Here is a 25,897-nt window from a genome sequence, read left to right on the forward strand (position 1 = left end):
AGGCAAGGATGTTACAGATGAACTTGAGAGCATCAATAGCCAAATGAAAAAAATAACTTTTAACAATTAAATGGCAATGTATCAAATGGAAAAATTAAATTATTTTCCTGCACTAAAATAAATATTGGTCCCTAAGCCTAAAGCATTTATATTACTGTATTAGCCTACCACAAGCTGAACTGGAGTATCTAGTAAACATGCAATCACATTGTCTTTCTATTTGGTTAATGGAAAATAGAAGCACAAGTTGATGGCAAGCGTCTGTACAATTAATTAGGTACAGATGAAGAGCTAGGAGGATTATGACACAGTAGGTACCTATAAAATGAAACTTGCCCTGAGGTGAAGTGAGTTTTGTTCACTTGAAAACATCTGGTACTGCTGGAGACAGGATACTGGACTAAACAGACTGGGTGTGATTGAGTGTGGAAATTCCTCTGTTTAATTAGAGTGGCTATCCTAAAAGAAATGTGCTAGCTCCATCACAAGATACTGGGCTCAAAGCAGGAATGACTGGAGGAAATTCTATGGTCTGTATAGTGCAATTTCTGGGCAGGGACAAGCTCAGGCTAAAGTTTGTATTCCAGACAGTAGGACAAGAGGCCTTTTAGCCTCTGATTGGCAGGATAGCAGCCTCAGTTAGGGATGGCCACAGTATCAGTCTCTATCACCACACATTGTCCTTTTTCAACTCCCCAACTATAATACTACATTCTAGGACTCCTGTGACTTTTTTCTTTCTCTCTGAGCCTTTCTGCAGACAGGTAGTGACACCCCATAGCCACCTTCCCACCCTCCTCCCCAAGGCAGCTGGTGAGTACCCATAACCCTAACAGCTCTCATCTCTCTCTGCCCAGGACTGTCACAGGCTGGCAGTGCCCTGGCTCTCTCTAACCAGGGCTGTCGCAGGCTGGCAGTGCCCTGGCGCTCTGTGGCTGGTGCTGTCGCAGGCTGGCAGTGCCCAAGTCTCTGTGCGCCTGGGGCTGTCGCAGGCTGGCAGTGCCCAAGTCTCTGTGCGCCTGGGGCTCTCACAGGCTGGCAGTGCCCAAGTCTCTGTGCGCCTGGGGCTCTCACAGGCTGGCAGTGCCCAAGTCTCTGTGCGCCCAGGGCTGTCACAGGCTGGCAGTGCCCAAGTCTCTGTGCGCCCGGGGCTGTCGCAGGCTGGCAGTGCCACTGGCTCTGTGCGCCCGGGGCTGTCGCAGGCTGGCAGTGCCCAAGTCTCTGTGCGCCCGGGGCTGTCGCAGGCTGGCAGTGCCCAAGTCTCTGTGCGCCCGGGGCTGTCGCAGGCTGGCAGTGCCCTGGCTCTGTGCGCCCGGGGCTGTCGCAGGCTAGCAGTGCCCTGGCTCTCTCTAACCAGGGCTGTCACAGGCTGGCAGTGCCCTGGCGCTCTGTGCGCCCGGGGCTGTCACAGGCTGGCAGTGCCCTGGCGCTCTGTGCGCCCGGGGCTGTCGCAGGCTGGCAGTGCCCTGGCTCTGTGCGCCCGGGGCTGTCGCAGGCTGGCAGTGCCCCTGCCTCTCTGTGCCCGGGGGGCTGCCGCAGGGGGGCCAGGCCCAGCCCCCACCTCTCTCTGTCGGGGGCTGCCGCAGGCTGGCAGCGTGTCGTCTCCCCACCCCCCGTGTCCGGAAGTGCCGCAGGGTGCCCGGGTCCCGCCCCCTGTCCTGGCGGTGCCCGCTCTGTGGCTGGGCTGGGCTGCGGGGGTGGGAGTCGCTGCCGTGGCCGCCAGGTGAGCGCGGCATGGCCGGGCGCGGGGCCGCAGCTCCCCCGCTGCTCAGCGCGGCGGCGGCGGGCTCGTTGGCGGTGTGCGCGGCGCAGCTGGGCCTGGCCTGGGCGCTGGGCCGGAGGCTGGGCGGGCGCTGCGCCCCGGCGGATCGCTGGGTGCTGGGCTGGCTCTGCTACGACGTGCTGGTGCATTGCACGCTGGTGAGTGCGGGCCCGGGGCCGCCCGCGCGGGGCAAGGCTCAGGGAGGGGGGCAATGGCCCGGCCCGGCCCGTAGCGGGAGAGGAAGGGGGCAGTTCTGGGGTATGGGGCTGGTCAGAAAAGGGGGCGCTGCTGTGAGGAATCGGGGGGACGCGGCTTCTCTACCGCAGCCCAACACAGGCGGGTATGAACCAGACCCAGCCTGAGGCATTTTGCCAGAAGTACCCCCCGCCCCCCCCTCAACAAAACACCGCTGCCCTCCGCGTGGTAAATACACCCCCGTGTCTCCGCTTCATTGGCAAACTGCTCTCCTGGCACAGACGCTGCCTCCCACTATTACACCTCAGTTCTGGCTGTTCAATATTTCAGCCGCCCGCAGACACAGGCAGTAACTCCATCTGTCAGAGGGCCGGTTCCTACTTTATTAATGGCCATGGCCCTATAAATCTGAACTACCCTGGCCAAGAGTTTGGAGACACCATGGTTTGCTGCTGGTCTTACAAGTCCTCAGTCGGTTGAGTCACTGAGGCTTCAGGTAGGATTTGATCAGTTTTACATTTTTAAATACTTCATTCTTCAGAAGCCAAGTCAATGTGCCCACTCAACAAGCTGCACCCACCATACCGGACAGGTGTGTGGGGGGGGAAACTTGCTGCAATTTTTTCTTCACAAGAAAATTAAAAACACCTAGTGGTGGTCGAACTTGTAGGCTGTGTCATCTTCTTAGGGCTTTGTAGCTGCTCTGTCAGTTTCAAGTCAAAGTCAGAATAATTTGTTTAATTGATTAGACAAACTTACTGAGAATTCTGTTTTTCTCCCAGTTCTTCCACAGAAAGATTACTGCTTCACTTGATATTACAGAGAAATCCTAACTCTTGCTGAAATTTAGAGGGTAGCTGAAAACACTCAAGTGAGATTAGTTCTTGTATCCAGCCAAGCACTGGAAAAATCACTGTGTGTTTGAGATTTGTACCATGTATGTCTTTCATAATCAAACAGCCTTTCACTTGTTTCTGAAAATCAAAATGTTATATTCAGCTCTTTTATTGTGTCTGGGACATCAACCAAAACACATACAATCAGTTTCTCTGTGCTTCTGTAGCACATCATGACTTAGACTCTAGGACTGGAGGGGACCTTGAGAGGTCATCGAGTCCAGTCCCCTGCCCTCATGGCAGGACCAAATACTGTCTAGACCATCCCTGATAGACATTTATCTAACCTACTCTTAAATATCTCCAGAGATGGAGATTCCACAGCCTCCCTAGGGAATTTATTCCAGTGTTTAACCACCCTGACAGTTAGGAACTTTTTCCTAATGTCCAACCTAAATCTCTCTTGCTGCAGTTTAAGCCCATTGCTTCTTGTTCTATCATTAGAGGCTAAGGTGAACAAGTTTTTTCCTTCCTCCTTATGACACCCTTTTAGATACCTGAAAACTGCTATCATGTCCCCTCTCAGTCTTCTCTTTTCCAAACTAAACAAACCCAATTCTTTCAGCCTTCCTTCATAGGTCATGTTCTCAAGACCTTTAATCATTCTTGTTGCTCTTCTCTGGACCCTCTCCAATTTCTCCACATCTTTCTTGAAATGCGGTGCCCAGAACTGGACACAATACTCCAGTTGAGGCCTAACCAGTGCAGAGTAGAGTGGAAGAATGACTTCTCGTGTCTTGCTCACAACACACCTGTTAATGCATCCCAGAATCACGTTTGCTTTTTTTGCAACAGCATCACACTGTTGACTCATATTTAGCTTGTGGTCCACTATAACCCCTTGATCCCTTTCTGCCGTACTCCTTCCTAGACAGTCTCTTCCCTTTCTGTATGTGTGAAACTGATTGTTCCTTCCTAAGTGGAGCAATTTGCATTTGTCTTTATTAAACTTCATCCGGTTTACCTCAGACCATTTCTCCAATTTGTCCAGATCATTTTGAATTATGACCCTGTCCTCCAAAGCAGTTGCAATCCCTCCCAGTTTGGTATCATCTGCAAACTTAATAAGCGTACTTTCTATGCCAACATCTAAGTCGTTGCATCACTAAGTCCTGAGACAGACCCATGAATCCAAGCACTGTGCAATATCTTACAGGTAATGGGTCACTTCAACAAATGCATCTTGCCCATCTCACATAATTATGTCCTGATTTTCAAAAGTCTCACTGACTTCAGTGGAAGCTGAAGTTTCTCATTACCTTTGAAAATCAGGCTGTGAATGTGCAGGGCAACACTCCGTTTAATACTGTGGACAGATTTTATACAGAGTTCAGACTTGGTTGATATCAATATTTTACACATCTTTAACAAAGCATCCTGAAAACTTTTCAGCTGATAGTTGCTTTCACAGAACTCCACCTGCCATCCTACTAGTTCCAGAAAGCGGCTTTGATCTCAGGGCAACACGCTCCTTTAAGATTTGCTAGTGACATGGTGAGAAAGTGCGCAGATTGTAATGACTGAGCAATTTCCAAGGAATGTTACCCATCACTGTCAACTACGTTTAAATTATGAGCAGGCACATGGGACATAAACATCTGAAGAATGTTTGTTTATGTAAGCCTGCAGTGCATCTTTCAGTGCTCCCCTACAGCCTGTACTGGGGGTCATGAGATTGGGCACTGCTCTGCCCCTCTCCTTTGTTCCCCACAACCTGATGATGTAGTAGCGCCCATCCCTTCTTTCCTTTTGCTGAGTGCTGAACTACTGCATGGAAGAGGTAGTAAGTGGAAGCCGGCAGTCTTCTCTGAGTTCCACCTACCCTGTTCTAGGCTGTTTTCTAGGTATCTGAGTGCCTTCCACATTAATTAGATTGGCAATAACATAGTCCCTATTGGACTTCATAGAATCTCTTTTTCTCTCTCTCTCTCTTTTTTGGGGGTTATAGAAATTTCTGCTTGTGGAGGCAGTTGTAGTTCTGAATATAGATTCAGAGATTCCAAGGCCAGAAGGGACCATGGTGATCATCTAGTCTGACCTCCTGTATAACACAGGCCATAAAATTTTCCCCAAATAAACCCTAGAGCATATCTTTTAGAAGAACATACATTTAAAAATGGTTAGTGATGGAGAATCCACCATGACCTTTGGTAAATGGTTCATGTGGTTAATTACTCTCACCATTAAAAATGTATGCCTTATTTCTAGTCTGAATTTGTCTATCTTAAACTTACAGCCATTGGATCATTTTATCCCTTTCCCTGATAGATCCCATTATTATATATTTGTTCCCCAGGAAGATACTTACAGTCCCCCCTTAAACATTTCTTTGCTAACCTCAACAGATTGAGTTCTTTGAGTCTATCGCTCTAAGGCATGTTTTGTAATCCTTCTTGTGGCTCTTCTCTGAACCCTCTCCAATTTATCAGCATCCTTCTTGAATTGTGGGCACCAGAACTGGACATGCTATTCCAGTAGCTGTCGCACCAGTGCTAAATACAGAGGTAAAATATCTCTCTACTCCTACTTGAGATTTCCTTGTTTATGCATCCCAGGATCACATTGTCACCTACAGAAACTCTTTTCTATCCCTTCATTGTCTAGGAAGCATATCTTCAGCCCTCTAAAAAACCCCAGTCAAAGAGATGTCTCTTGCTGTATTACCAAAAAGGCATCAAATTTGTGCTTGTTTGGACCAAGGTGAGGAGCAAGTTCCAGAGTCCTGGAGCCTTCACAGAAAATGCCCTGCCAGCCTCCCCCACAGTTATAACAAAGGAGATCTCAGCTTGAGCACCTCTCCTGACAGCAGCTGTGATGGCATGGCACAGGGAGAGAGGTGATCCCTCGGATAGGGCAGTCCCACCACTTAGAGCTTTATGGGTCATAACCAACATCTTAAACTTCAATCAGAGGCCAATTGGCAGCCAACACAGATCCTGGAGCACTGGTGTCATGCTTCCAGTGTGAAATCCCATTCAGTGAGTGAGCTGTTGCGTTTTGAACCTGTTTCAGTCTCCAAATGGTTTTCAAGTGTAGCGCCACGTAGAGCACAATGCAATAGTCTAATCTTGAGGTAGCAAAATCCTGGATAACAGTTACAAAGTCTGCACCCAAAAGGACAGGTCAGAACCTCCTAGCAAGTCACAGATGGCAAAAAGCTGCCTGAGTTACTGCTGTAATGCTGTTGACATACAGCAGCTTGGGGGGGTGTCTAAAAGCATCCCTAAACTGTGAACTCTATTCCCTAAAAGGACTGTTTTTATGTGTGCAAAAGTTTTCATGCTCATTCAGTGCTTGGCATCTTTGCTGAAGGTGTAATTTGTGATGGTTTTTGGGTTAGGTAACAGATTAAGATTCCTTGCTCATTCCCTGTAGACCTCCAAACAGCAAACTGATTTGCAATAACTTTCAATTCCTTGCTGACCTGGGTTAGAGTCAAACCAAGGGCCTACAGGTCAAAGATTCCCTATTTCGTTAGTAATTCCTTGAATCCTCTCATTCCCTTCCCCTCATACCTCTTTCTTGTGCCCCCTCAGAGCCTCTCCACCTTCTTGGACTGTTTCATCAGCTGCCACTAGGGTTTGAGCTTATCAACATTCAAATAAAAAACCTAAAGATAAATATGATAGATTAGATCTTCATAAAAAGAACAGGAGTACTTGTGGCACCTTAGAGACTAACAAATTTATTTGGGCATACGCTTTAGTGAGCTAAAACCCACTTCATCAGATGCATGGAGTGGAAAATCCAGTAGGAAGATATATATACAGAGAACATGAAAAGATGGGGGTTGCCATACCAACTCTAAGGAGACTAATAAATTAAGGTGGGCTATTATCAGCAGGAGAAAAAAACGTTTGTAGTGATAATCAGGATGGCCCATTTCAAACAGTTGACAAGAAGGTGTGAGTAACAGTAGGGGGGGAAATTAGCATAGGGACATAGTTTTTGACCTCAGCCGTGCAGAACATAATACCATCCACAGCCTCAGGAACAACTCTAACATCATAATAAAAAAGGTTGAGAAAGAAGGTGCTGATACAGACTAACACGCTACCACTCCTAGATCTTCTTAGTGATCGCTGCTTCTCAGCTCAGTGCTGCCACATAGTGGCAGTCCTTAAGAGCTGCAGCAAATTAAGTCTTTGGATGGCACACAATCAACATTCTTGCCCATTTTGACTGAATGGAGATGGTACTGTGTGAGATGCATTGGCAGGAATGGTAAGTAACCTATTTAATATATATGGCCTGGATCCTGGCTGATCTGATGCTAAAGCACACTGCTGCTGTGAGAAGCCACCTGTCTTCTTGTATGGTATGTCTGTCTGTCGTGTCCAACAATGATGTCTTGGCATCTTGTGTCTTCTTGTATGGTAGCTAAGGCCCTGAATTCCTTCCTTCATCTCTCCCAATAAAAAATCAGTCTGTTCACTAGGGTCGTGTGTTTAAAATGCAGGTCATATTTCAGTGTTACTAGAAGTTTAATATTGAGATCAGGTGTGTTTTCATTGATTTTGTTTCACAAAAAATGCCAGTTGCGACATATAAATGAAATATACCACAAGTGAAATGGCTAGCTCTGTTTTAATGAGGTTCTGATGACAAAGTGGGCAATGGGTTGTTGTGTTGGGGTATGTACACCATCCTGCTTCTGAAGGGATTAATGTGGGCCTGAAAGGCCAATTAACCCACCACATGCATCTGACGAAGTGGGTATTCACCCACGAAAGCTTATACTCCAATACATCTGTTAGTCTATAAGGTGCCACAGGACTCTTTGTTGCTTTTTACAGATCCAGACTAACACGGCTACCCCTCTGATACTTAACCCACCTTGTTGCACCTAGAGGGTGGGCTAGGGTTAATTAAAGCCCAGCTGAAGGAGGAGTTGAGTGATGACTGTAAAGAAAGGGAGTCTGAAGCAGAAGGGGGCCATAGGGAGAAACTCTCTGGAACTAGGGTAAAGGAGGAAGCCCAGGGAGAAAGTTGGCCCTGGGATCCTTTCCTAAGTAGAGAAGTCTGGTAGGAGAGACACAGAGCAGTATGGGAGGTGGAGCAGGCTGCAGTGGTCTGCAACCCTGATAAAAGGGCAAGGTGTGGCAGGTGAGAGAGACCTGGCAGGTGTTCGATGGAGGAACAGAGCAAGGGGAATTTGAGACATGAAAGGCCAAGACTGAGGAGGGCAGAAGTTGGTTTAAGTTTTGGAGTGGGATTTATTGGGGATTCCAGGGGAGACCCTTGCGAGTCCTGGCTCAGAAGAAAGGGTGAACTTAGAGAGGCCGTGGAAGAGACCTGCTGACAGGCTACCTGCTGACAGGAAGTCAGGGAGGCAGCAGAAGGGAGTCGCTTGATGGAGCAGACCTTGCCTGGAATCCACTGTAGCGGGGTGGCCGGGGTTCCCCTACCAGCCACTGGTGAGATGACAGGAAGCCCCTGAGATGGGGATAAGTTTAACTGAGAACCCTGAGAGAAGGGTGTGACGACCATGGGGCTGAAAACCTTTTGTAAGGATTATTGTTGGATTCTCTATAACCCCAGAAGGGGTAGAACTAAAATGTGAACTGGCCAGAGGCCCAAGTTGTGAGAAGAGGCAGATCGCCACAGCACTGGAGCAACCATCCACAGGAAATCCTAGAGGTGAAAGAGCAGCTATGCTATGCCCAGCCACAAGGGGATGCACCAGCAGTGAGCCAACCATTCTACCATTGTCCTTTTCCGTTCTAATAATTTTATTACTGCTTGAGTTTTTGAATGTGACTTAGCAATACTAAAATGTCACTGACATATAATTAGAAAAAATATTTAGCCATGTGGGTTTTAAAAATATTAGAAGGGCGGGGATATAGCTTACTAATATATGCACAAGGGACTAATAATGCTTCATTTAAGTAGAATAGTTTGCTTGATCGGTTTTCATAATTGGCCCAATATCTGCTTTAAAACATTTACAAGAGTATCCCTCTGTTTTTCTGGATTCCTTTTTCAAAATACAGTTTATTCTGTGTTCTTGTTCAGTTTTGCTAATGAAGGTGCAGCTGCTGCACAGAATTGTATTTAAAGAACAGGGGTCCCTGATAATAGGAACCTCAGGTCGGGGGGCGCTTTACCATGTCATCAGGAGTTAAAGACCAGGTCTGTGAACTTTACTGACAGGATTTCTTATCATAAAGACTAAACTAAACAATCTAATCTAGGAATTTATATGGCCTCCATTACTGTAGTACCTGAGCACCTCATCTGAGAGTCAATCAAAAACATACTTAATGATAGATTTGAAATATAATCAAATTATGCAAAAAAACCCTCCTTTGTTAAAGCTGAGAGTGGAATGATGAGAGTTTTGTGCTTTTACAACAATAGTAATTCAGCCATATTGTACATGTTGCGTTTTTGTCTTTGCTGTTGGGTACATGGGTTTCCCTTTGCTGTTTTCCTACTTGTTATGCTCAATATGGATGGACAGAACACTGGCCATGGTGAGTCAGAGAGTACTGTTTTGCCTTAGATTTGGTGACTTCCTGTTCTTTTGCCAGCTCCTGTGACTTTCTCTTCCTGCCTTTCCCTCTCTGCAGCAGGTGTGTGAAGAACAGTTGCTGATGCAGTTGTTCCTCTCCCTACCACCTATCATTCACTTCTCATTCCTTGCAAGGGGATGGAAAAATACTGGGCTAAGCGGTTGGGAGGTCAGGTTGGGGCCAGGGCCCAGAATGGAAAATTGTGGATCATTGTCATGATTGAGTTACAAATCCAGTACATCTTTCCAAATCTGCCATGATGCAACCATGTGTGTTTATGGGGTTTTTTGTTTTTGTTTGTTTTAAAAAGTCCTAATGAGGAACTCTTTCACCTCTAGAAAACCTTCTTTGATCCAGCCCAGGCTGTAATTCCCTAAAGCTGTTCTCTCATGAAGGTGTTGAGTGCCTTCTGAATGTAGAATGAACTGGTGGTCTCACTGCAGTTCCTAGTGGACAGATATCACAAAAATGAACACCTCTTAGAGAATTGCAGATAAATGAATTATCCTATGCTATCTAGAGGTGATCTCTCCAGAACAGGGTTGCAGAGTGCTGTGTGGCAAAATACCTGCCCCTCTGCTTGTTAGCTCAGTCCGTCCTAGCTTCAGAGGCACAGGCTAGGCACAAGGGAAAAAAAACCCTTCTCAATCTCCCAAGGCCGGGCTGATTCCTTCTCAGCCAGCCTCCTAGTTCTAGTTTCTTTTCCTCCCCTGGGGAGAATGCCCTCCGTCCTGCAGCGAGTCTCAGAGTTCAGCTGTCCCTCCTTGCTGGCAGCTGCCCTGCTTCTCTCGTCCTCCTTCCCCCCTGGCTTCCTTGTCAGGGAGGGTTTAAAAAGGTCTCTAGCAACTGGGGCCAGCTGAACCTGATTAGTTTCTTTCCAACCCCTGCCCCAGCTGAACCTTATTTTGCTGGCTAAGCCTTCCTGGCTAATTGTTACCCCTCTCCAGGTAGTTAATTGGCCTGAATTTGCCACATATCCCCCCCCCCTGCTCAACACTACGGGGTTGGGCCACTTGGGTCGGAAAACAATGTACCCTTGACAGGCCATCCGCATTGCCATGTTGAGACCCGGACCGGTGCCGAACCGTGAAGTGGAAGGGCTGAAGCGACAGGAACCATCTCGTCACTCGCGCGTTCTTGTCCTTGTTCTGGTGCATCCATTGCAACGGGGCATGGTCCGTGACTAGGGCAAATCTCCGTCCCAGTAAATAATAGCGGAGGCTTTCTACGGCCCACTTTACCGCCAGACATTCCTTCTCCACGATGGCGTACTTCCGTTCTCTAGGCAGGAGCTTTCTACTGAGGTAGAGGACGGGGTGTTCGTCATCTCCGACCATTTGGGAAAGCACTGCCCCCAGGCCTACTTCTGAGGCGTCCGTCTGTAGGATGAACTCCTGCCCCCAGTCTGGGGCTACTAGGACAGGGTCCGTGCAGAGGGCCGTTCGTAGATCCACAAAAGCGGCTTCGGCCGCAGCAGACCATTTCACTATGTCCGGGCCCCGAGCCCTGGTCAGGTCCGTTAAGGGGCATGCCCTGGTGGCAAAGTGGGGAATGAACCGCCTATAGTACCCCACGAGTCCCAGGAACGCCGGACCTGCTTCTTCCGCAGTGGCCGGGCCACTTCAATATGGCGTCTAGCTTGTTGAGCTGGGGCCTCACCACGCCCCGCCCCACTACATACCCCAGGTATTTGGCTTCAGCTAACCCGATCGAACACTTGGAGGTTCGGTCAGCCCGGCCCTTCTCAGGGTATCTAATACTGCCTCTACCTTTCCGAGATCGTCTCCCAGTCGGGCTATATATGATGACATCATCAAGATAGGCAGCAGCGTACTCCTATGGGTCCGTAACAGCTTATCCATCAGCCGCTGGAAGGTAGCGGGGGCCCCATGTAATCCAAAGGGAAGAACGGTGTATTGATATAGTCCTTCCGGGGTTGCAAAGGCCGTCTTCTCCTTGTCGGTCTTCGCCAGGGGGATCTGCCAATAGCCCTTGGTAAGGTCCAGGGTAGACATGAACCGGGCCTTTCCTAATCTGTCGATCAGTTCGCGATCCTGGGTAAGGGTAGGCGTCAAACCGGGATACCTCGTTCAGCTTGCGGAAGTCGTTGCAGAATCTCATACTGCCGTCTGGCTTTGGCACCAGAACCACGGGACTGGACCACTGGCTATGAGACTCTTCAATAACCCCTAGGGCCAGCATCTTCCTGACCTCTTTCCGAATTTCCTCTCTTTTGGCCTCCGGGATCCGGTATGGCTTGACGTGCACCTTCACCCCGGGCTCTGTGAAGATGTGATGGTGAACTTCCGTAGTTCGACCGGGCTTCTCCGAGAACACGTCTTGGTTGCGTTCGACCAGGCTGACCGCCTCGGATCGTTGTTCTGGGGTCAGCTCCCGGGATATTCCCACCTGGTTGGGCCGATCGTCTTTAGGGGGTGGCGCCCCCAACCCCGTTACCAGGGTTTCTCTATCCTGCCAGGGTTTCAGCAGATTTATGTGATAGATCTGCTCCAGCTTCCGGCGACCTGGCTGTCGGACCTTGTAGTTAACTTCCCCTACCGCCTCAATTACCTCATAGGGTCCCTGCCATCTGGCCAGGAGCTTGCTCTCTGCCGTGGGTAGGAGCACCATCACCCGGTCCCCCACCTGGAACTTCCGGGCCTTTGCTTGACGGTTGTAGTAGGTCCGTTGTGCCCCTTGGGCCTTCTCCATGTGTTCGCGTACTAGGGGGGTGACCCTGGCGATCCGGTCTCTCATTTGTAGCACATGTTCCACAATGTTTCTCCCCGGGTTTGGCTGCTCTTCCCAGTCTTCTTTAGCCAGGTCCAGTATGCCCCTGGGGTGCCGACCATATAACAGCTCGAAGGGGGAGAATCCCGTGGAGGCCTGAGGTACTTCCCGGACGGCAAACAGCACGTATGGTAGCAGGGTGTCCCAGTCTTTTCCATCGCAGCTGATCACCTTCCGCAACATGTTTTTCAACGTCTTGTTAAAGCGCTCAACGAGGCCATCGGTCTGGGGGTGGTAGACCGACGTTCGGAGGGTCCGTATGTGGAGCAGGTCGCACAAGTCCTTCATCAGCTTGGAAACAAAGGGGGTCCCTTGGTCTGTCAGGATCTCCCTAGGTATCCCTACTCTGGAGAATATCTGGACTAATTCTTTGGCTATGGACTTGGACAAGGTATTCCGCAGGGGGATGGCCTCGGGGTATCGGGTGGCATAATCCAATACTACTAGGATGTACCGATGGCCCCGGGCTGACTTTTCTAGTGGCCCCACTATGTCCATAGCTATACGCTCGAACGGGATCTCAATGATTGGTAGAGGGACCAGGGGGGCCCGCAAGCATGGTCGGGGCCCATGTAGTTGGCACTCCGGACAGGAGGAACAATACTGCCGAACGGCTGCATAAATGCCAGGCCAAAAAAACCTCTGTAGAACCCGGTCGAGGGTCTTATCCATCCCTAGATGGGCCCCGAACAGATGACTGTGGGCGAGGTCCATTACCGCCCTTTGATGCTTCCGGGGGACCAAGAGTTGTTCGATGACTCGCCCTTGGACCCGGACTACTCTATACAGCAAATCCTTTTTAATCATGTAATACGGTCCTGGTCCCTTAGCTCTTCCCTCCACCGGGACCCCGTTCACCTCTACTACTTCTTTAAAAATGTTATGGTATAGGGGATCATTGGCCTGATCCTGACCAAAAGTCCCACGTGCGGCCCCTATGGGCCCCATTTCGGGAGGGTCCTCCTCCCCCTCTCCCTCAGAGATAGCCTTCGGGGAACCTGGCCCAACAAATGGGCTGGAGTCGGCGGGCCTGGCCCCGCTGTCAGCTGCGCCCCTTCTTTCCCCCACCAATGTAGGCGTCAGGTACCGGGTCAGGATCCTCGTCCCCCTCCTTTTGTCGGCCCTCCGTTCCCTCCGAGGTTTCCTGGGCTTCCCCGGTGGGGAGAACACGTCCTGGCCAAACTCATGGAAAGCGGGGAGAGGGTCCCCCATCTGGGCCGCCCCTGGGCCCCCAGGGTTCTCCCACCCTTCCTCCTCTTTCCCGGGGAGTAGGCCATCAAATCCCGGGAAGTCCCGTCCGATAAGGACAGGGTAAGGGAGTTTCGGAACGACTCCTACCGTCACCTCGGTGGGGTTTCCGAGCACCTCAATGCGTACAGGGACGGTCGGGTAGTAGCCGACATCCCCATGTACACAGGATATTCCCGAGCGCGGGGCCTGGGATAGTTGGCCCGGCTTGACCAGCTTCCCAGAGACCAGCGTAATCGCACTGCCTGAGTCTATTAATGCGGTGGTCCCTATCCCGTTCAGCTTAACGGGCCGAATGTATCTATGAGGGACCATCGTGTCCCCGACCAGACTGATTAGCCCACACGGTCCCCCTATTTCCCCTAGTTCGCACTGCATAGGCTCCCCAAGGTTAGGGCATTGGGCAGCAATGTGCCCTAGTTCACCACAGGCATAACATCGGTATCCCCCCTTGGGCAGCCCCCTATTTTTCGGGCTGCCGGGACGCATTCCCGGAGCCCTTCTTCCCCAGTCCTCCAGTCTTTCCGGGCCTGCCGGTGGTTCCTTCACCTCCTGCCTCCCCTCCATTTTCCGGCTCGGGGCTAGGGCGAACGGGGGCCTCGGCGTAGAGGCTGGCCTCTGATATTGGCGCCTCCCTCCCCCGGGGGTCTGAGATAGTTCTTGGGCTGCCAAGTGTCTCTCCACGAGAGCAACCAGATCATCATAAGAGGAGGGGTCGTTTTGGCAGACCCACCCCCGTATGTCCGGCGGCAACCCTCTCATGTATCTGTCCAATACCAGTAGTTCTAATACCTTCTCCGGACCATGGGCCTCGGGGCGGAGCCACTTCCGAGCAAGGTGTATCAGATCGAATAACTGGGACCTCGGGGGTTGTCCTCCGGTACTTCCACTCGTGGAAGCGCTGGGCCCTTATGGCAGGCGTCAGGCCTGCCCTCGCCAGGATCTCCGCCTTCAGCCGAGAGTAATCCATGGCTGCTTCCGCGGGCATGTCAAAGTAGGCTTTCTGGGCCTCCCCGCATAGAAATGGAGCCAGCAGACCGGCCCACTGGTCCTGTGGCCAGGCCTCCCGCCCGGCCGTCCTCTCGAACGCGAGGAGATATGCCTCTACATCGTCCTCTGGTATCATCTTCTGCAAGTAGTTGCTTGCCCGTGCGGTCGGGTCCCTGGGCCCCCTGCGTCATCGTGGTCAGGGCCTTCAACTGATTCACTACCTCGGTCAGGTTTGCTCGATCTTGGGCTGCCTGGCTCATCAACAGCTGGTTGGTCTCCTGTTGCACCCGTACGGACTCCCGCTGGGCAGCCACCTGCACTCGGGTGGCCTCTTGTTGGGCCGCAGTGGCCTGCATCAGTGCCTTCAGCACATCCTCCATTTTAGAAGAAGAAAAATTTTTTTTTTTTTTTTTTTTTTTGCGGTCTTCACCCTGCCCAGTTACGGCTTGCCATGGAGCCTCACTCACTGGGCGATCCCACTCCTGACACCACGTGTGGCAAAATACCTGCCCCTCTGCTTGTTAGCTCAGTCCGTCCTAGCTTCAGAGGCACAGGCTAGGCACAAGGGAAAAAAAACCCTTCTCAATCTCCCAAGGCCGGGCTGATTCCTTCTCAGCCAGCCTCCTAGTTCTAGTTTCTTTTCCTCCCCTGGGGAGAATGCCCTCCGTCCTGCAGCGAGTCTCAGAGTTCAGCTGTCCCTCCTTGCTGGCAGCTGCCCTGCTTCTCTCGTCCTCCTTCCCCCCTGGCTTCCTTGTCAGGGAGGGTTTAAAAAGGTCTCTAGCAACTGGGGCCAGCTGAACCTGATTAGTTTCTTTCCAACCCCTGCCCCAGCTGAACCTTATTTTGCTGGCTAAGCCTTCCTGGCTAATTGTTACCCCTCTCCAGGTAGTTAATTGGCCTGATTTGCCACAGCTGGTACAGCTCTGCAATAAAGCCTGCTCATCTGGTGCCTGGGCTGTACTGCTCTGGGCAGAAATAGACACCTTCATCCCGCAGGGCTGCCAACCTGGAACTTTGCCCAGTGCTACACTTGACAGAACAGTTCCCTCTTGTCTCTTATTGGTGTCCTCTCCAGAGGGGCTGACATGGCGTTCCATGTTCTTGTCGTCATCGGTATGATCCCCCGCAACTCCAGAGCTTTTTATATAAATACATTGGTACTAGTCCTAGGCACTGGATTTAGCCCTCACCAGAATTGATTATTCTTAGAATTTACTCATGGGGTAGCCTTTTTTTAAATTTTAACTAGAGCGAGGTCAGGCAGTAATTCGTACCTTTCATGCTGTTAGTGCAAGGATAGAATTGAAAACAACTTTATATTTTCAGGGAGATTTCACAGGCTGTTTGTATTTCTTTGCTATCACAATCTTTGATTCTCATGCATTCTTATGCTCTGTAACTTTCCTTTCTCCAACTCCCTTTCACTTCCCTATCACTGTTCTTCTCACAAGCTTTTCCAGGGTTACTATGAAGCATTCCTGGCTAACAGTTAACCATCTCTCCTCCTTTTGGTGCCACTGCACTCCCGTCAGAGCTCTCTTCCTTCCCTCACCAACTGAATGGTTATGGAATACTTTGATGTTTTCTGACTGAAGGTGTGATGTAGGTGCAAGATTATATTATAGTTGACTCTGGATCTTGGGAAAGTGGGTTTTGTAGCCTGTTCAAATGTTTAAGTTTAACTATCTTGGTTCTCATGTCAGATTTATTGCACACCCACAATGTGTTTGCATAGGGGGCTTGTGCATATGAGGGAAATGGAAAATAAGTGTGGAGAGTAGACATAAAATAATACAGTTGACACTTTACAGCTCAAAATGGTCATATTTTTTTAAACAGCTGGGTCTCAGGCACTACAAGATTACTTGACCACATGCTGGTTGATTATTGTATAAAATGCATTGAAAGGCATGTCCAGTATGTGGCACTGCTGAGGTGTTTACACACGGGATTTCTATATTTATTAATAGTTTCCTTATCTAATCTATGACATTCCTAGAATGTCCTACCACCATATTCTGAGTGCTAATATGGATGTTGTCTTGCTTCAGTGAAATTTAGAACATATTTCTGCTTTGTTTTCCCCCCTTAGGAGGGCCCCTTTGTGTACCTGTCTTTAATAGGAACAGTGGCAGAGTCAGACAACATATTTGCCTCTCTGTGTAAGTATCATTTTCATGTTATGATGGCAGGAGTACTTGTCAGGTGTAGGGGGATTGGGTGTGGTGGCACAAGGAACCGTAGTGTGCATATGTAGCCCCAACAGACACTGGTGTAGCCAAAGATTCCAATTTCATGTGCATGGGGTGTATGCACAGTACGAGTGGAATTCATGTGGACAGTCACTCAAAGAAGAAGAGTTGTTCATTATTAGGTAGAGGAAAAGCTTTGAAGAACCAGAGTCTCCTGGTAGTTTATATCCAACCATTTGATTTACTTTATGCCCCGATGGCGGTCTGGGGGAATATCCCGTTCAATCCAAATCATCTGTTCCCAAAAACAAAACCCAGCAACCACTCTGCCTTTGAGAAAGTAAGGAGGAAAAACCAGCATTACTAAGGTTTAATGTGATTATACAATAGCCCGTGAGTTTCCTCTGCAGTAAGTTTATGCTGCTTGTGATGACATGTGAGTGGCTAAAAACGCACTGCTGGAGCATCTTTGAAAAGACTAATGTTTAGGCTGATGCATTGCTTGTTAATTTAATGAAGAGAGCAACATAATTCTGATTTCATATCCCATCACTCCATGATGAAGTCTAAAGCTGACATTTTGGGAACTTAATGCATCTAATTTTCTTGATATTTGTTCTTACTGTAAAGAAGACTTGTTAGTTAAAATGCAGCATCTGTCACCCTTATATCATAATAGAGCTACAGAACAAAATGACAACTTCAGTTTTTAACCTTTTGTTTCTTTTGATAAAGGGCCTGATCCTGTCATCTTTGTGTAGCCAAAATACATTGCTTAGAATGGGAGTCCTGGGTGCACAGAGAGTGCAGGATGGAGTTTATATGCAGGGTGAGACAGACAGGACTATGATAATTTTCTTTTCAAAACCCTTTATGCTTGGGGCATCTGTACTATACTTCAAAACAATCCCAAATATGGTTGTGTCTTTGCAATGCTATTTTTGCAGACACCAATCCACATTGTTAATAAACATACTATAGCATGAACTGATAAAACTGAATAATTGTCTTTGTGCTGCAGAAACGAACACAAACCTCTACATCAAACAGCATTAGTGAACTGTTCTGTCATTCTAACTCAATACAGACTGTCACTTAAGGACAGCTTGACTTACTTGACTTTTGTTTCTTTAAAGATTGTTCTCTTCCATCCATGATGCCAGTGTGTTATGTCATTAAATATTGAATATCTTATCCATTAGGACAGTTTTTTATTAGAAACTTCTCCATCTATCCACCTAGGTATTTCTGTGGCCTTCATCACCATAGTATAAGAGAATCTGCCCCTTCAACTCTAGAGGAAATTATTTCTCTGTCAATTATGATAACTGGCTCTGTAGACAAATGTGTGCAGTCCATTTGCAGTTACTGCCTTATTTAAATAGGGTGACCAGACATCCCGATATTTAGGTGTTTGTCCCATGTCTCAACCAATGTTTGGTCGGGACGCAATTTGTCCTGCTATTTCGCGGCACTCTTTTTTTGTTTGTTTGGGTTTTTTTGCACCGCCGGTGACTGTCCCCTTCCCCCCCCCCTTTTTTTTTTTGCACCGCCCCCTTCCCCTCTCTCCCCCCATGTGTCTCGATATTTTCTTCCTCTCATCTGGTCACCCTATATTTAAATGTTGATTCCTTGTGGACGTAAACTAGAAAACGAGTCCAATTCTTCCCACAGTTAATATAGCTAGTAGGGCTGCGGGTGTAACTGAGATCAGAATTTGGCTGTCCTTAGCCTGGAGCACTGTAAAATATAAGACTAATTTTAAGGTGTTGGGGGGAAATAGCTGAGTTCTAGAAACAAATCTCCAGGATTTGTCTAACCACCATTATCCCCAGTGATTAACGAGTTTTTTCATTTTCCTCATGTGTACTTTAGGAATAAAGACAGCACAGGTAAAGTCTCATTCTAGATTTGTGGGGTACTTGATGAACATGGACGCCTACATTCAGGGAAAAATTTCCTGTGAAAGAAATAGAAAATCTATATAATCTGTCACTTTAGCAAACAGTGGTAATCTTATTTCTGAAGCGCCTAGATGCTCACCTCAAACATCCTTTCATAAAGTAAAATTTTTAGTCACCTAAGTCCATTGGGTGCTTAGGTGCTTTTGAAAATGTTACGCATAATCTTCCCAGTGCAGGGGAGCAGTATTGTCTGTTCTCCCACCCACTAAAGAGTTATCTTCTTGAACTGATTATACCAGTAGTGGAATTAACTGTCATGTTTCATTTTTTAGGGAAAGAATATGGAAGAGCAGATGCAAGGTGGCTTTATTCTGATCCAACCATTGTGTCTCTGGAAATACTAACTGTTGTTTTGGATGGCCTTCTAGCACTGATCCTCATTTATGCTATTATCAAAGATAAGTACTACAGGTAAGTCCTGTTAGAAATCCAACAATTACTTGGTGCAAAGTACATGAATAGAATAGGTTCTTGCATCAGTATTTTGGCTGGGAAAAATTGTGTATTGTAGAAAACTAGGATCTTAAGTAACACTTGGGCTGTTGGGCTGCCTTCAAGCTGCAGAAGACACAGGAGAATATTATGAGAGATGACATTTGACTATACAGCTTTGTATGCTGTGCAAAAAGTTGCTTAATCTGTTTTCAGCGAGTATTTCAAGGACAATTGTAACAGTGGGCAACCATGTCCTACTAACTTGAAGGTCACTTTATATAACCTGAGCCTCCACTCCAATGCTGTAGCACCTGCAAGGGTAGAGCCTGCAGCCCCTAGATGAGTCCCTTTTGCTGATTTGAGATATTTGCAGGACAGCTACCTCCCCCTGATACCTCCTTGAGAGCAGAGGCTCTTTCACTCCTAGGAACATGCAGGCAGCAATTGTAACTCCCTGATCAACAAAGATCCTAATTATAGTGTCATTTAAACAATGTTCTGACTTTTAGTCCCATGTGGACACAGCTAGAGGAAAGTATCAAAACTTAAGCTACAAGGGTGAAGGATGCATAATTATGTTCTTACTTGCTATTATCAGTGTCTCCATTCATAGCTGTTCCTTGAAGCTACCTGCTAATAGTACCCTGAAAGTCAATGATCCTTGTTCTAACAGGAGATTATCTGCTTTTTTAAGGGAAACCCAGGCCTTTGGTCTTTCCAAATACTATCCTCTCCTGCATGGGTACCTAGATCTATTAGTTTCACTATACTTTGGTTTGGGGTATATGCAGTCTTGTTTTTCTTAGTTTCCTTTGTTGGGGTCTTCTGGTGGGGTTTTTTTTTCGAGTGCTGGTCCCTGTGTGTATTCCACTTGTGGGTATGTATGCACTCCATGCTCCTGAGACTGGAGAATTGGCAATTAGTGTCCGTTGGTCCACTCCTGTGCCCTGGCGTTCCTCGTGCTCAGTACTCAGGGTATAAGGTGAGGTGTGGCTTGACGGCCTCCCCAGTTCCTTCTCACTACTACATGGCCTGAGTCGGAATCCTCTGTGGCCGAAGCAGCTTCATCATCTTATCTGTAAACATATTGTAAATAGTTCTTAGAATTTTACTGTTTTTAGTGCTTTTCTAGTACCTTTTAGTTAGAATAGAGTAGTTTTTCCCCACCTCAGGGACCCTTCCCAATCCCCTCCCTACCCCCAGGAGAAGGTCTGTGCTCAGAGTTCTGGGGTTTAAGAACTGTCTCTCTGGCCCACGTTCCTTCTCTGCCAGCACCAACAATCCACGCTGTCCTTACTGCTTGGGGAGGCTCACATCTCTGCCAAGTTCAGCTTCTGCTGCTCCTTCCCTACCCAAATCCAAAAGGGAGGAGAGCTTCAACTGAGGATGCACCTCATGGAGAAAGCCAGGAGAGACCCCAGTGAGATCCAGGCTGGGAGGACCCTCCTGTACATCAGCCACAACCTGCGAGCAGCATCCCTCTGAGCACGATCTCTAGAGCAGAGACCAGGTCTGTAAAGCCTAAGGACTCATTGTCTCAGGCCTCTAGTTAAACTAAGGGGCAGTCTCTCAGACACAAAACCAGATCCACTTCCAGATCTGCTCACAAGAGAAAGGATTCCCTCCTTGACTCCTTCCAAACTGGGTGAGTCCTCAGGCTCAGGTCCTAAAGACTTAGGCCAGCTTAAACCTCTCAGCCATAAGGATAAGGTGCGCAACTCTGGTGCCAATTAGCAAGCTGCAGAATCACATCACACTCTCAGTGATGTACTTTCCTGGTGCACAAAACTCTCTGGCAGACAATCTCAGCAGACATTGCTCCACAGATCATGAGTGGGAGATTCACAGTTCAGTCCTAAACTAAACCTTCACTCAGTGAGGAATGCCATCCTGGAACCTGTTCACTTTCCAGACAAACAAGATGATCAACCTGTACTGCTCCAGAGCAGTACTAGCTTAGGACGTCTATCATGGACAGAACATCTGAGGTATGCCTTTCCTCCCATTCCACTCCTCCTCAGGTTTTGGGGAAAATTTACCATGAGAAAACATGTGTCATTTTTATTGCACCCAACTGGCCCAGATAATTTGTTTCTGAACCTCCTGAGAGTATCAACCCACTCTCCCATCAGCATTCAATCCTTCCCACTTCTGCTAACTCAGGAGAACAGTGGGATCAGACATCCCAACCCAGACCTCATAGCCTGGTATTTGGATGGGTGTCAGATCAGAGCATTCATGTTCAGAGGCCATTCAAGCTCCTTTCAACCACGCCAGAAAAGACTCCACCAGAAGATGTATATAACTGCATGGAGGCATTTCTCTACCTGGATGAAACAGAACCAGTTATTTCCAGACACAGCAGGTGTTCCTGCTATTCCACACTACCTTCTCATTCTCAAGACGTCGGGCCTTTCTGTCAGCTTGCTTCAGATCCACCTAGCAGCAATCAGTACCTTCCACCCTCTGGTAAAAGGCTAGTCTAGTTTTTCTCACCTGATAAGAACCAGATTCCTTATGGATCTCTCTAGGACCTTCCCACCGGTAGTGCAACACCACAATGGAACCTCAGTCTCATTCTCTTACTAATTACCAGAATACCCTTTGAACCGTTCGCTACATGCTCAATGTCCCATCTGTCTATGAAGGTTGCCTTACCTGTCGCTATCACATCAGCCAGGAGGGTGAGTGAACTGGCAGCACTCATGGCCAACCTGCCACACACTATATTCCATAAGGAAAAGGCTTCCCTTTGCCCAGAATTCACCCCAACGGTAGTCTCTGACTTTCACATCAATCAATAAGTTCACTTACCGGTATTCTTTCCAAAACCCTATGCTTCCAATGAGGAGAGGAGGCTTTTTCCCCCCTCCATGTCAGATGAGCTTTAGGTTTTACCTACAAAGAACAGAACCAATTAGAAGAAATCCTGGACTTATTCATCCTTGTAGCAGAGCGATGATGGGGACAAATGTTATCTGCTCAAAAAGCTGTCTAAGTGGATCTCTGGCTGCATCATCTTCGCTATCAGTTAGCCCAGCTCCCTCCCCCAGATGGGATGAAGGCCCATTCCACTAGACCACAGGCAACCTCAGTGTCATCCCTTTGAGAAGTACCTATACTGGACATTTGTAGGGCAGCTACTGGGTGTTCCATCCACACCTTCACAAAGGATTACGCTTTAGTCTAAGCCTCTTCCATAGATGCAGCCATTGGGACATTGATATTACAGATCTCTTGTACTGCCCACATTCCTGTACCGCTCTCCTGTTTAAATACTGCTTACTAGTCATAGCCACCCACACGTGGAATACGCATAGGGACCAGCACTCGAAGAAGAAGAAATGGAGGTTACTTATATCAAAGCTCCGATTACAGGTGTTTGGTCCCAATCTGTTTGTATTCCACTACCTGCCCTCCACCCCATCTGCTTCACATCACATCTGGGTTTGTGGTAAAGAAGGAACTAGAGAAATGGTCAGTCTTCACCTCCCCTTATACCTTTGGTACTGAGCGCAAGGAACACCAGGGTGCAGAGGCGGACAGTGAATGCTATTTGCCAGTTTTCCTGTCTCAGGCACATGGAGTGCATGCTTACCCCCATGTGGAATACAGATAAGGATCACACATCTTGAAGAACCTCCAGGTATAGGTAAGTAACCTCCATTTTCTTCTTAAAGTCTTGTCATATTGAAAATTATTTGGATAAGAAAATAAATAATGGGTTCATGTACGTTTATATACACACAGGCACCTTGAACTAGGTATAGCACTATTGCAAAACTTCTGTTTGCCAGTCAGTCCGTCCTGTCTACCAACACATTCAACAGTGTTGAGAACCTGGTTACCCCACAGCTGTGTCCTGGCATGTTAAAAACAGTTTTATTTTGTACGGAGTCTTAATGTGGTTCTTTAGTATAGATAGAAGCTGGGGCCTAAGCGGCACTGGTAAATTAAGCATATTTCATCCACTTATGGTGGCTTAGTAAACTCTGTGAGTTTAATGTAAATGTTGCTTGTAATGATTAGCAGACCAAAAAAATTAGCTGGTTAAGTTGTACACGTTAAAAAGAATAGTAGTGCTTTGACTGACTCTGTCTGGCAAACAGAAGGATTGCAATAATCACCCACACGTGGACTATGCAGAGGGACAAACACTCGAAGAAGAAATGGAGGTTAGTTACCTGTAACTGGAGGTTCTTTGAGATAGTTGGTCCCTATCTCTAGAACGTGAAGCATTATATAAGTGCTAGCATAAAGTGGCCAAAAATTTGTTGACAATTTTTCTCTGTTTGGAAAATGCTGTTTTGTTGAAACCAAAATATTTCTTGGAAAAATATAGGGTTTGACAAAAATTTCATATGCGGGGGGAGGGACAGCTCAATGGTTTGAGCATTGGCCTGCTAAACCCAGGGTTGAGTTCAATCCTTGAGGGGGCCATTTAGAGATCTTGGGCAAAAATCTGTCTGGGGATTGGTCCTGCTTTGAGCAGGGGGTTGGACTAGATGACCTCCTGAGGTCCCTTCTAACCCTGATATTCTCAGATTTAGGATGGAATTTTTGGTAAAAACTGGGGACAGACACCCCAGAAAAAGATAACTCACCTGAGATGAGACCCTAATTCAGAGCAGGGATTTGAATTTGTCTCTCCAACGTTCTAGCTGAGTCCCCTAATCACCAGACTATTGGCTATTCTGGGCTGGGTTTCATGATTGTTTTGAGGAAGAAAAACTTCAAAGGTCTAATTTTTGATCTGCATCAGAACTAAAATTTCAAAATCTTGAAAATTATGTGTGAAACAGAATGGTTTTCTGGACAACACTAATTTTTATTGCAGTTGCCCAATTGTTTTTTCTTCTTCCTCTTTACAGGCATTTCATACAGATTACATTGTGTGTTTGTGAATTATATGGTGGGTGGATGACATTCTGCCCAGACTGGCTCATTGGAAGTCCTAACCTAAACACCAGTAACTGGCTTTACCTCTGGGTCTACCTGGTATTTTTTAATGGCATATGGGTAGTGCTACCTGGACTTTTATTGTGGCAGTCCTGGTTAGGACTTAAGCAAATGCATCATGAAAAATCAAATACTGGAAAGAAGATTAGATGAAGATAAGCCCACTTCATTAACCCCATTAATTGAGAGATTTTAAATTGTGAGTATAAGCAGCATTATTGTTTTTGCCGAGACACAATCAACTGTTCATCTTTGTAGCTCACATGTAAATTTTGTTGTAGGACATTGTATTTCAGGCTGATCCTTTCTTAAGAGGAGGAAAATAATGTACATGATCAATGAAGTATATAAAAGTACTCAAACCAATTGCCATATTACTACACTGCATACAATAATAAACAATATATTTATAACAAAGTGGCTTGCAGATATTTTTCTTTTCTTCCCTCCTCAAAAGAAAAATGTTCTTATCCCACCGGAATCCTTGAACCACCTGAAGCAAGCAAGCAGTGAAATACTCAAGCTGGCTTTACATCCTGATTCCACAGCCCTGTTCACCCTTCAATCTCCAAGTATCATCAAAGTCCAGAGTTTCATTTATATCTGAAGCAGATTGTTGCTAAGAGTCTTGACATTTGAGAAACAAATTTTGACTTATATGGAAAAGTATTAGTAATGCAATCTGTCTACTTAAGGTATTAAATCTGCATGAGACCTTGCTGCTTTATCTGTGCCTCAGGAGAGGGTTATGATAAATGCCCTCTGTCTTTCCTTCCCTGCTCTCCCCATACTTCTAAAAATGTCCATCTCACTATTTAAACAGACCTGTCTGGCTCCAGGGATGTATTTGCTTCTGAGTGTTGAGGCTGCATATATGACTTTACATTGGATTAAACATTTCAGGTGCTGGTGAAATTTTACCTACAGTATATTCCTAAAATGTTTCCTCTATTTGATTTCATCAGTTTCATGTTCACAGATTAATTCACAAACTGTGAAGACTAGGTAAGCAACAGCATTCTTTGATACAACTAACAGCTTATAACAAACAAACGAGTCATTTATTTTGTTCAGAAAAATCTATATGTTTTACAGAGAGTATATGATAGAGTTTTACCTACCGTGACAAAGTTCCTCCTCTATCTTGGTGGGTCCTGCACTTATTGGTGGATTTGTTCGCCTCAGAGATTCACCATGTGGGTCAGGGAACAGCCCAGAGACCTTCCCTTCTGGTAGAACCCACAGTCCAGGTCAATTCCTCCTGTGTCTAATCAGCAGTTGGGAGGTTTGGGGGGAAACCCAGGCCTGCCCCCTACTCCGAGTTCCAGCCCAGGGCCCTGTGGACTGCAGCTGTCTAGAGTGCCTCCTGGAACAGCTGCGCGACAGCTACAACTCCCTGGGCTACTTCCCCATGACCTTCTCTCAACACCTTCTTTATCCTCACCACAGGACCTTTCTCCTGGCCTGATAATGCTTGTACTCCTCAATCCTCCAGCAATACACCTTCCCGCTCTTAGTGCCTCTTTCTCCCAGCTCCTCGCATGCACTCTACAAACTGAAGTGAGGTTCTTTTTAAGCTCAGGTGCCCTGATTAGCCAGCCTGTCCTAATTGATTCTAGCAGTTTCTTCTTAATTGGCTCCAGGTGTCCTAATTAGCCTGCCTGCCTTAATTAGTTCCAGCAAGTTCCTGCTTGTTCTGGAACTGCCCCTGTTAACCTTACCCAGGGAAAAGGGATCTACTTAATCTGGGACTAAATATCTGCCTTTGAACACTCTCCTGTATCCATCTGGCCTGACCTTGTCACACTACTTTTCTTTTTCCTTATCAGGGAAGGAAATAAAGTGTGTGATAGCTATACATTGGTTAATATGGCTTACTCTTTACAGGAGAATAATAGAGGGCTTTCCCATGAGCCCCATGGAAGGGGAAGCATATTATTCCAGTGCT

General features: G+C 47.3%; 1 protein-coding gene across 1 annotated transcript; it reads left to right on the plus strand.

Annotated features, from left to right (window-relative positions):
- Positions 1–1,729: 1,729 nt before the first annotated feature.
- On the plus strand, positions 1,730–24,334 carry EBPL (EBP like). The gene is made up of 4 exons (XM_039504074.1): positions 1,730–1,920; positions 16,492–16,561; positions 18,828–18,966; positions 23,862–24,334. The coding sequence occupies exons 1-4, from the start codon at positions 1,735–1,737 to the stop codon at positions 24,100–24,102; spliced, it is 636 nt and encodes a 211-aa protein (XP_039360008.1). The 5' UTR covers positions 1,730–1,734; the 3' UTR covers positions 24,103–24,334.
- Positions 24,335–25,897: the final 1,563 nt, after the last annotated feature.

This window comes from Mauremys reevesii, linkage group 1 (genome assembly GCF_016161935.1).
Source record: "Mauremys reevesii isolate NIE-2019 linkage group 1, ASM1616193v1, whole genome shotgun sequence".
NCBI lineage: Eukaryota > Metazoa > Chordata > Testudines > Geoemydidae > Mauremys > Mauremys reevesii.

What these genes read in the sequence shown, in the direction of transcription:
- EBPL (XM_039504074.1), top strand. Translation starts at nt 1,735, where the DNA reads ATGGCCGGGCGCGGGGCCGCAGCTCCCCCGCTGCTCAGCGCGGCGGCG. An exon ending in TGCTGGTGCATTGCACGCTG is followed by an intron (nt 1,921 to 16,491) that starts GTGAGTGCGGGC and finishes TTCCCCCCTTAG; the next exon opens with GAGGGCCCCTTTGTGTACCT. An exon ending in CAACATATTTGCCTCTCTGT is followed by an intron (nt 16,562 to 18,827) that starts GTAAGTATCATT and finishes TTCATTTTTTAG; the next exon opens with GGAAAGAATATGGAAGAGCA.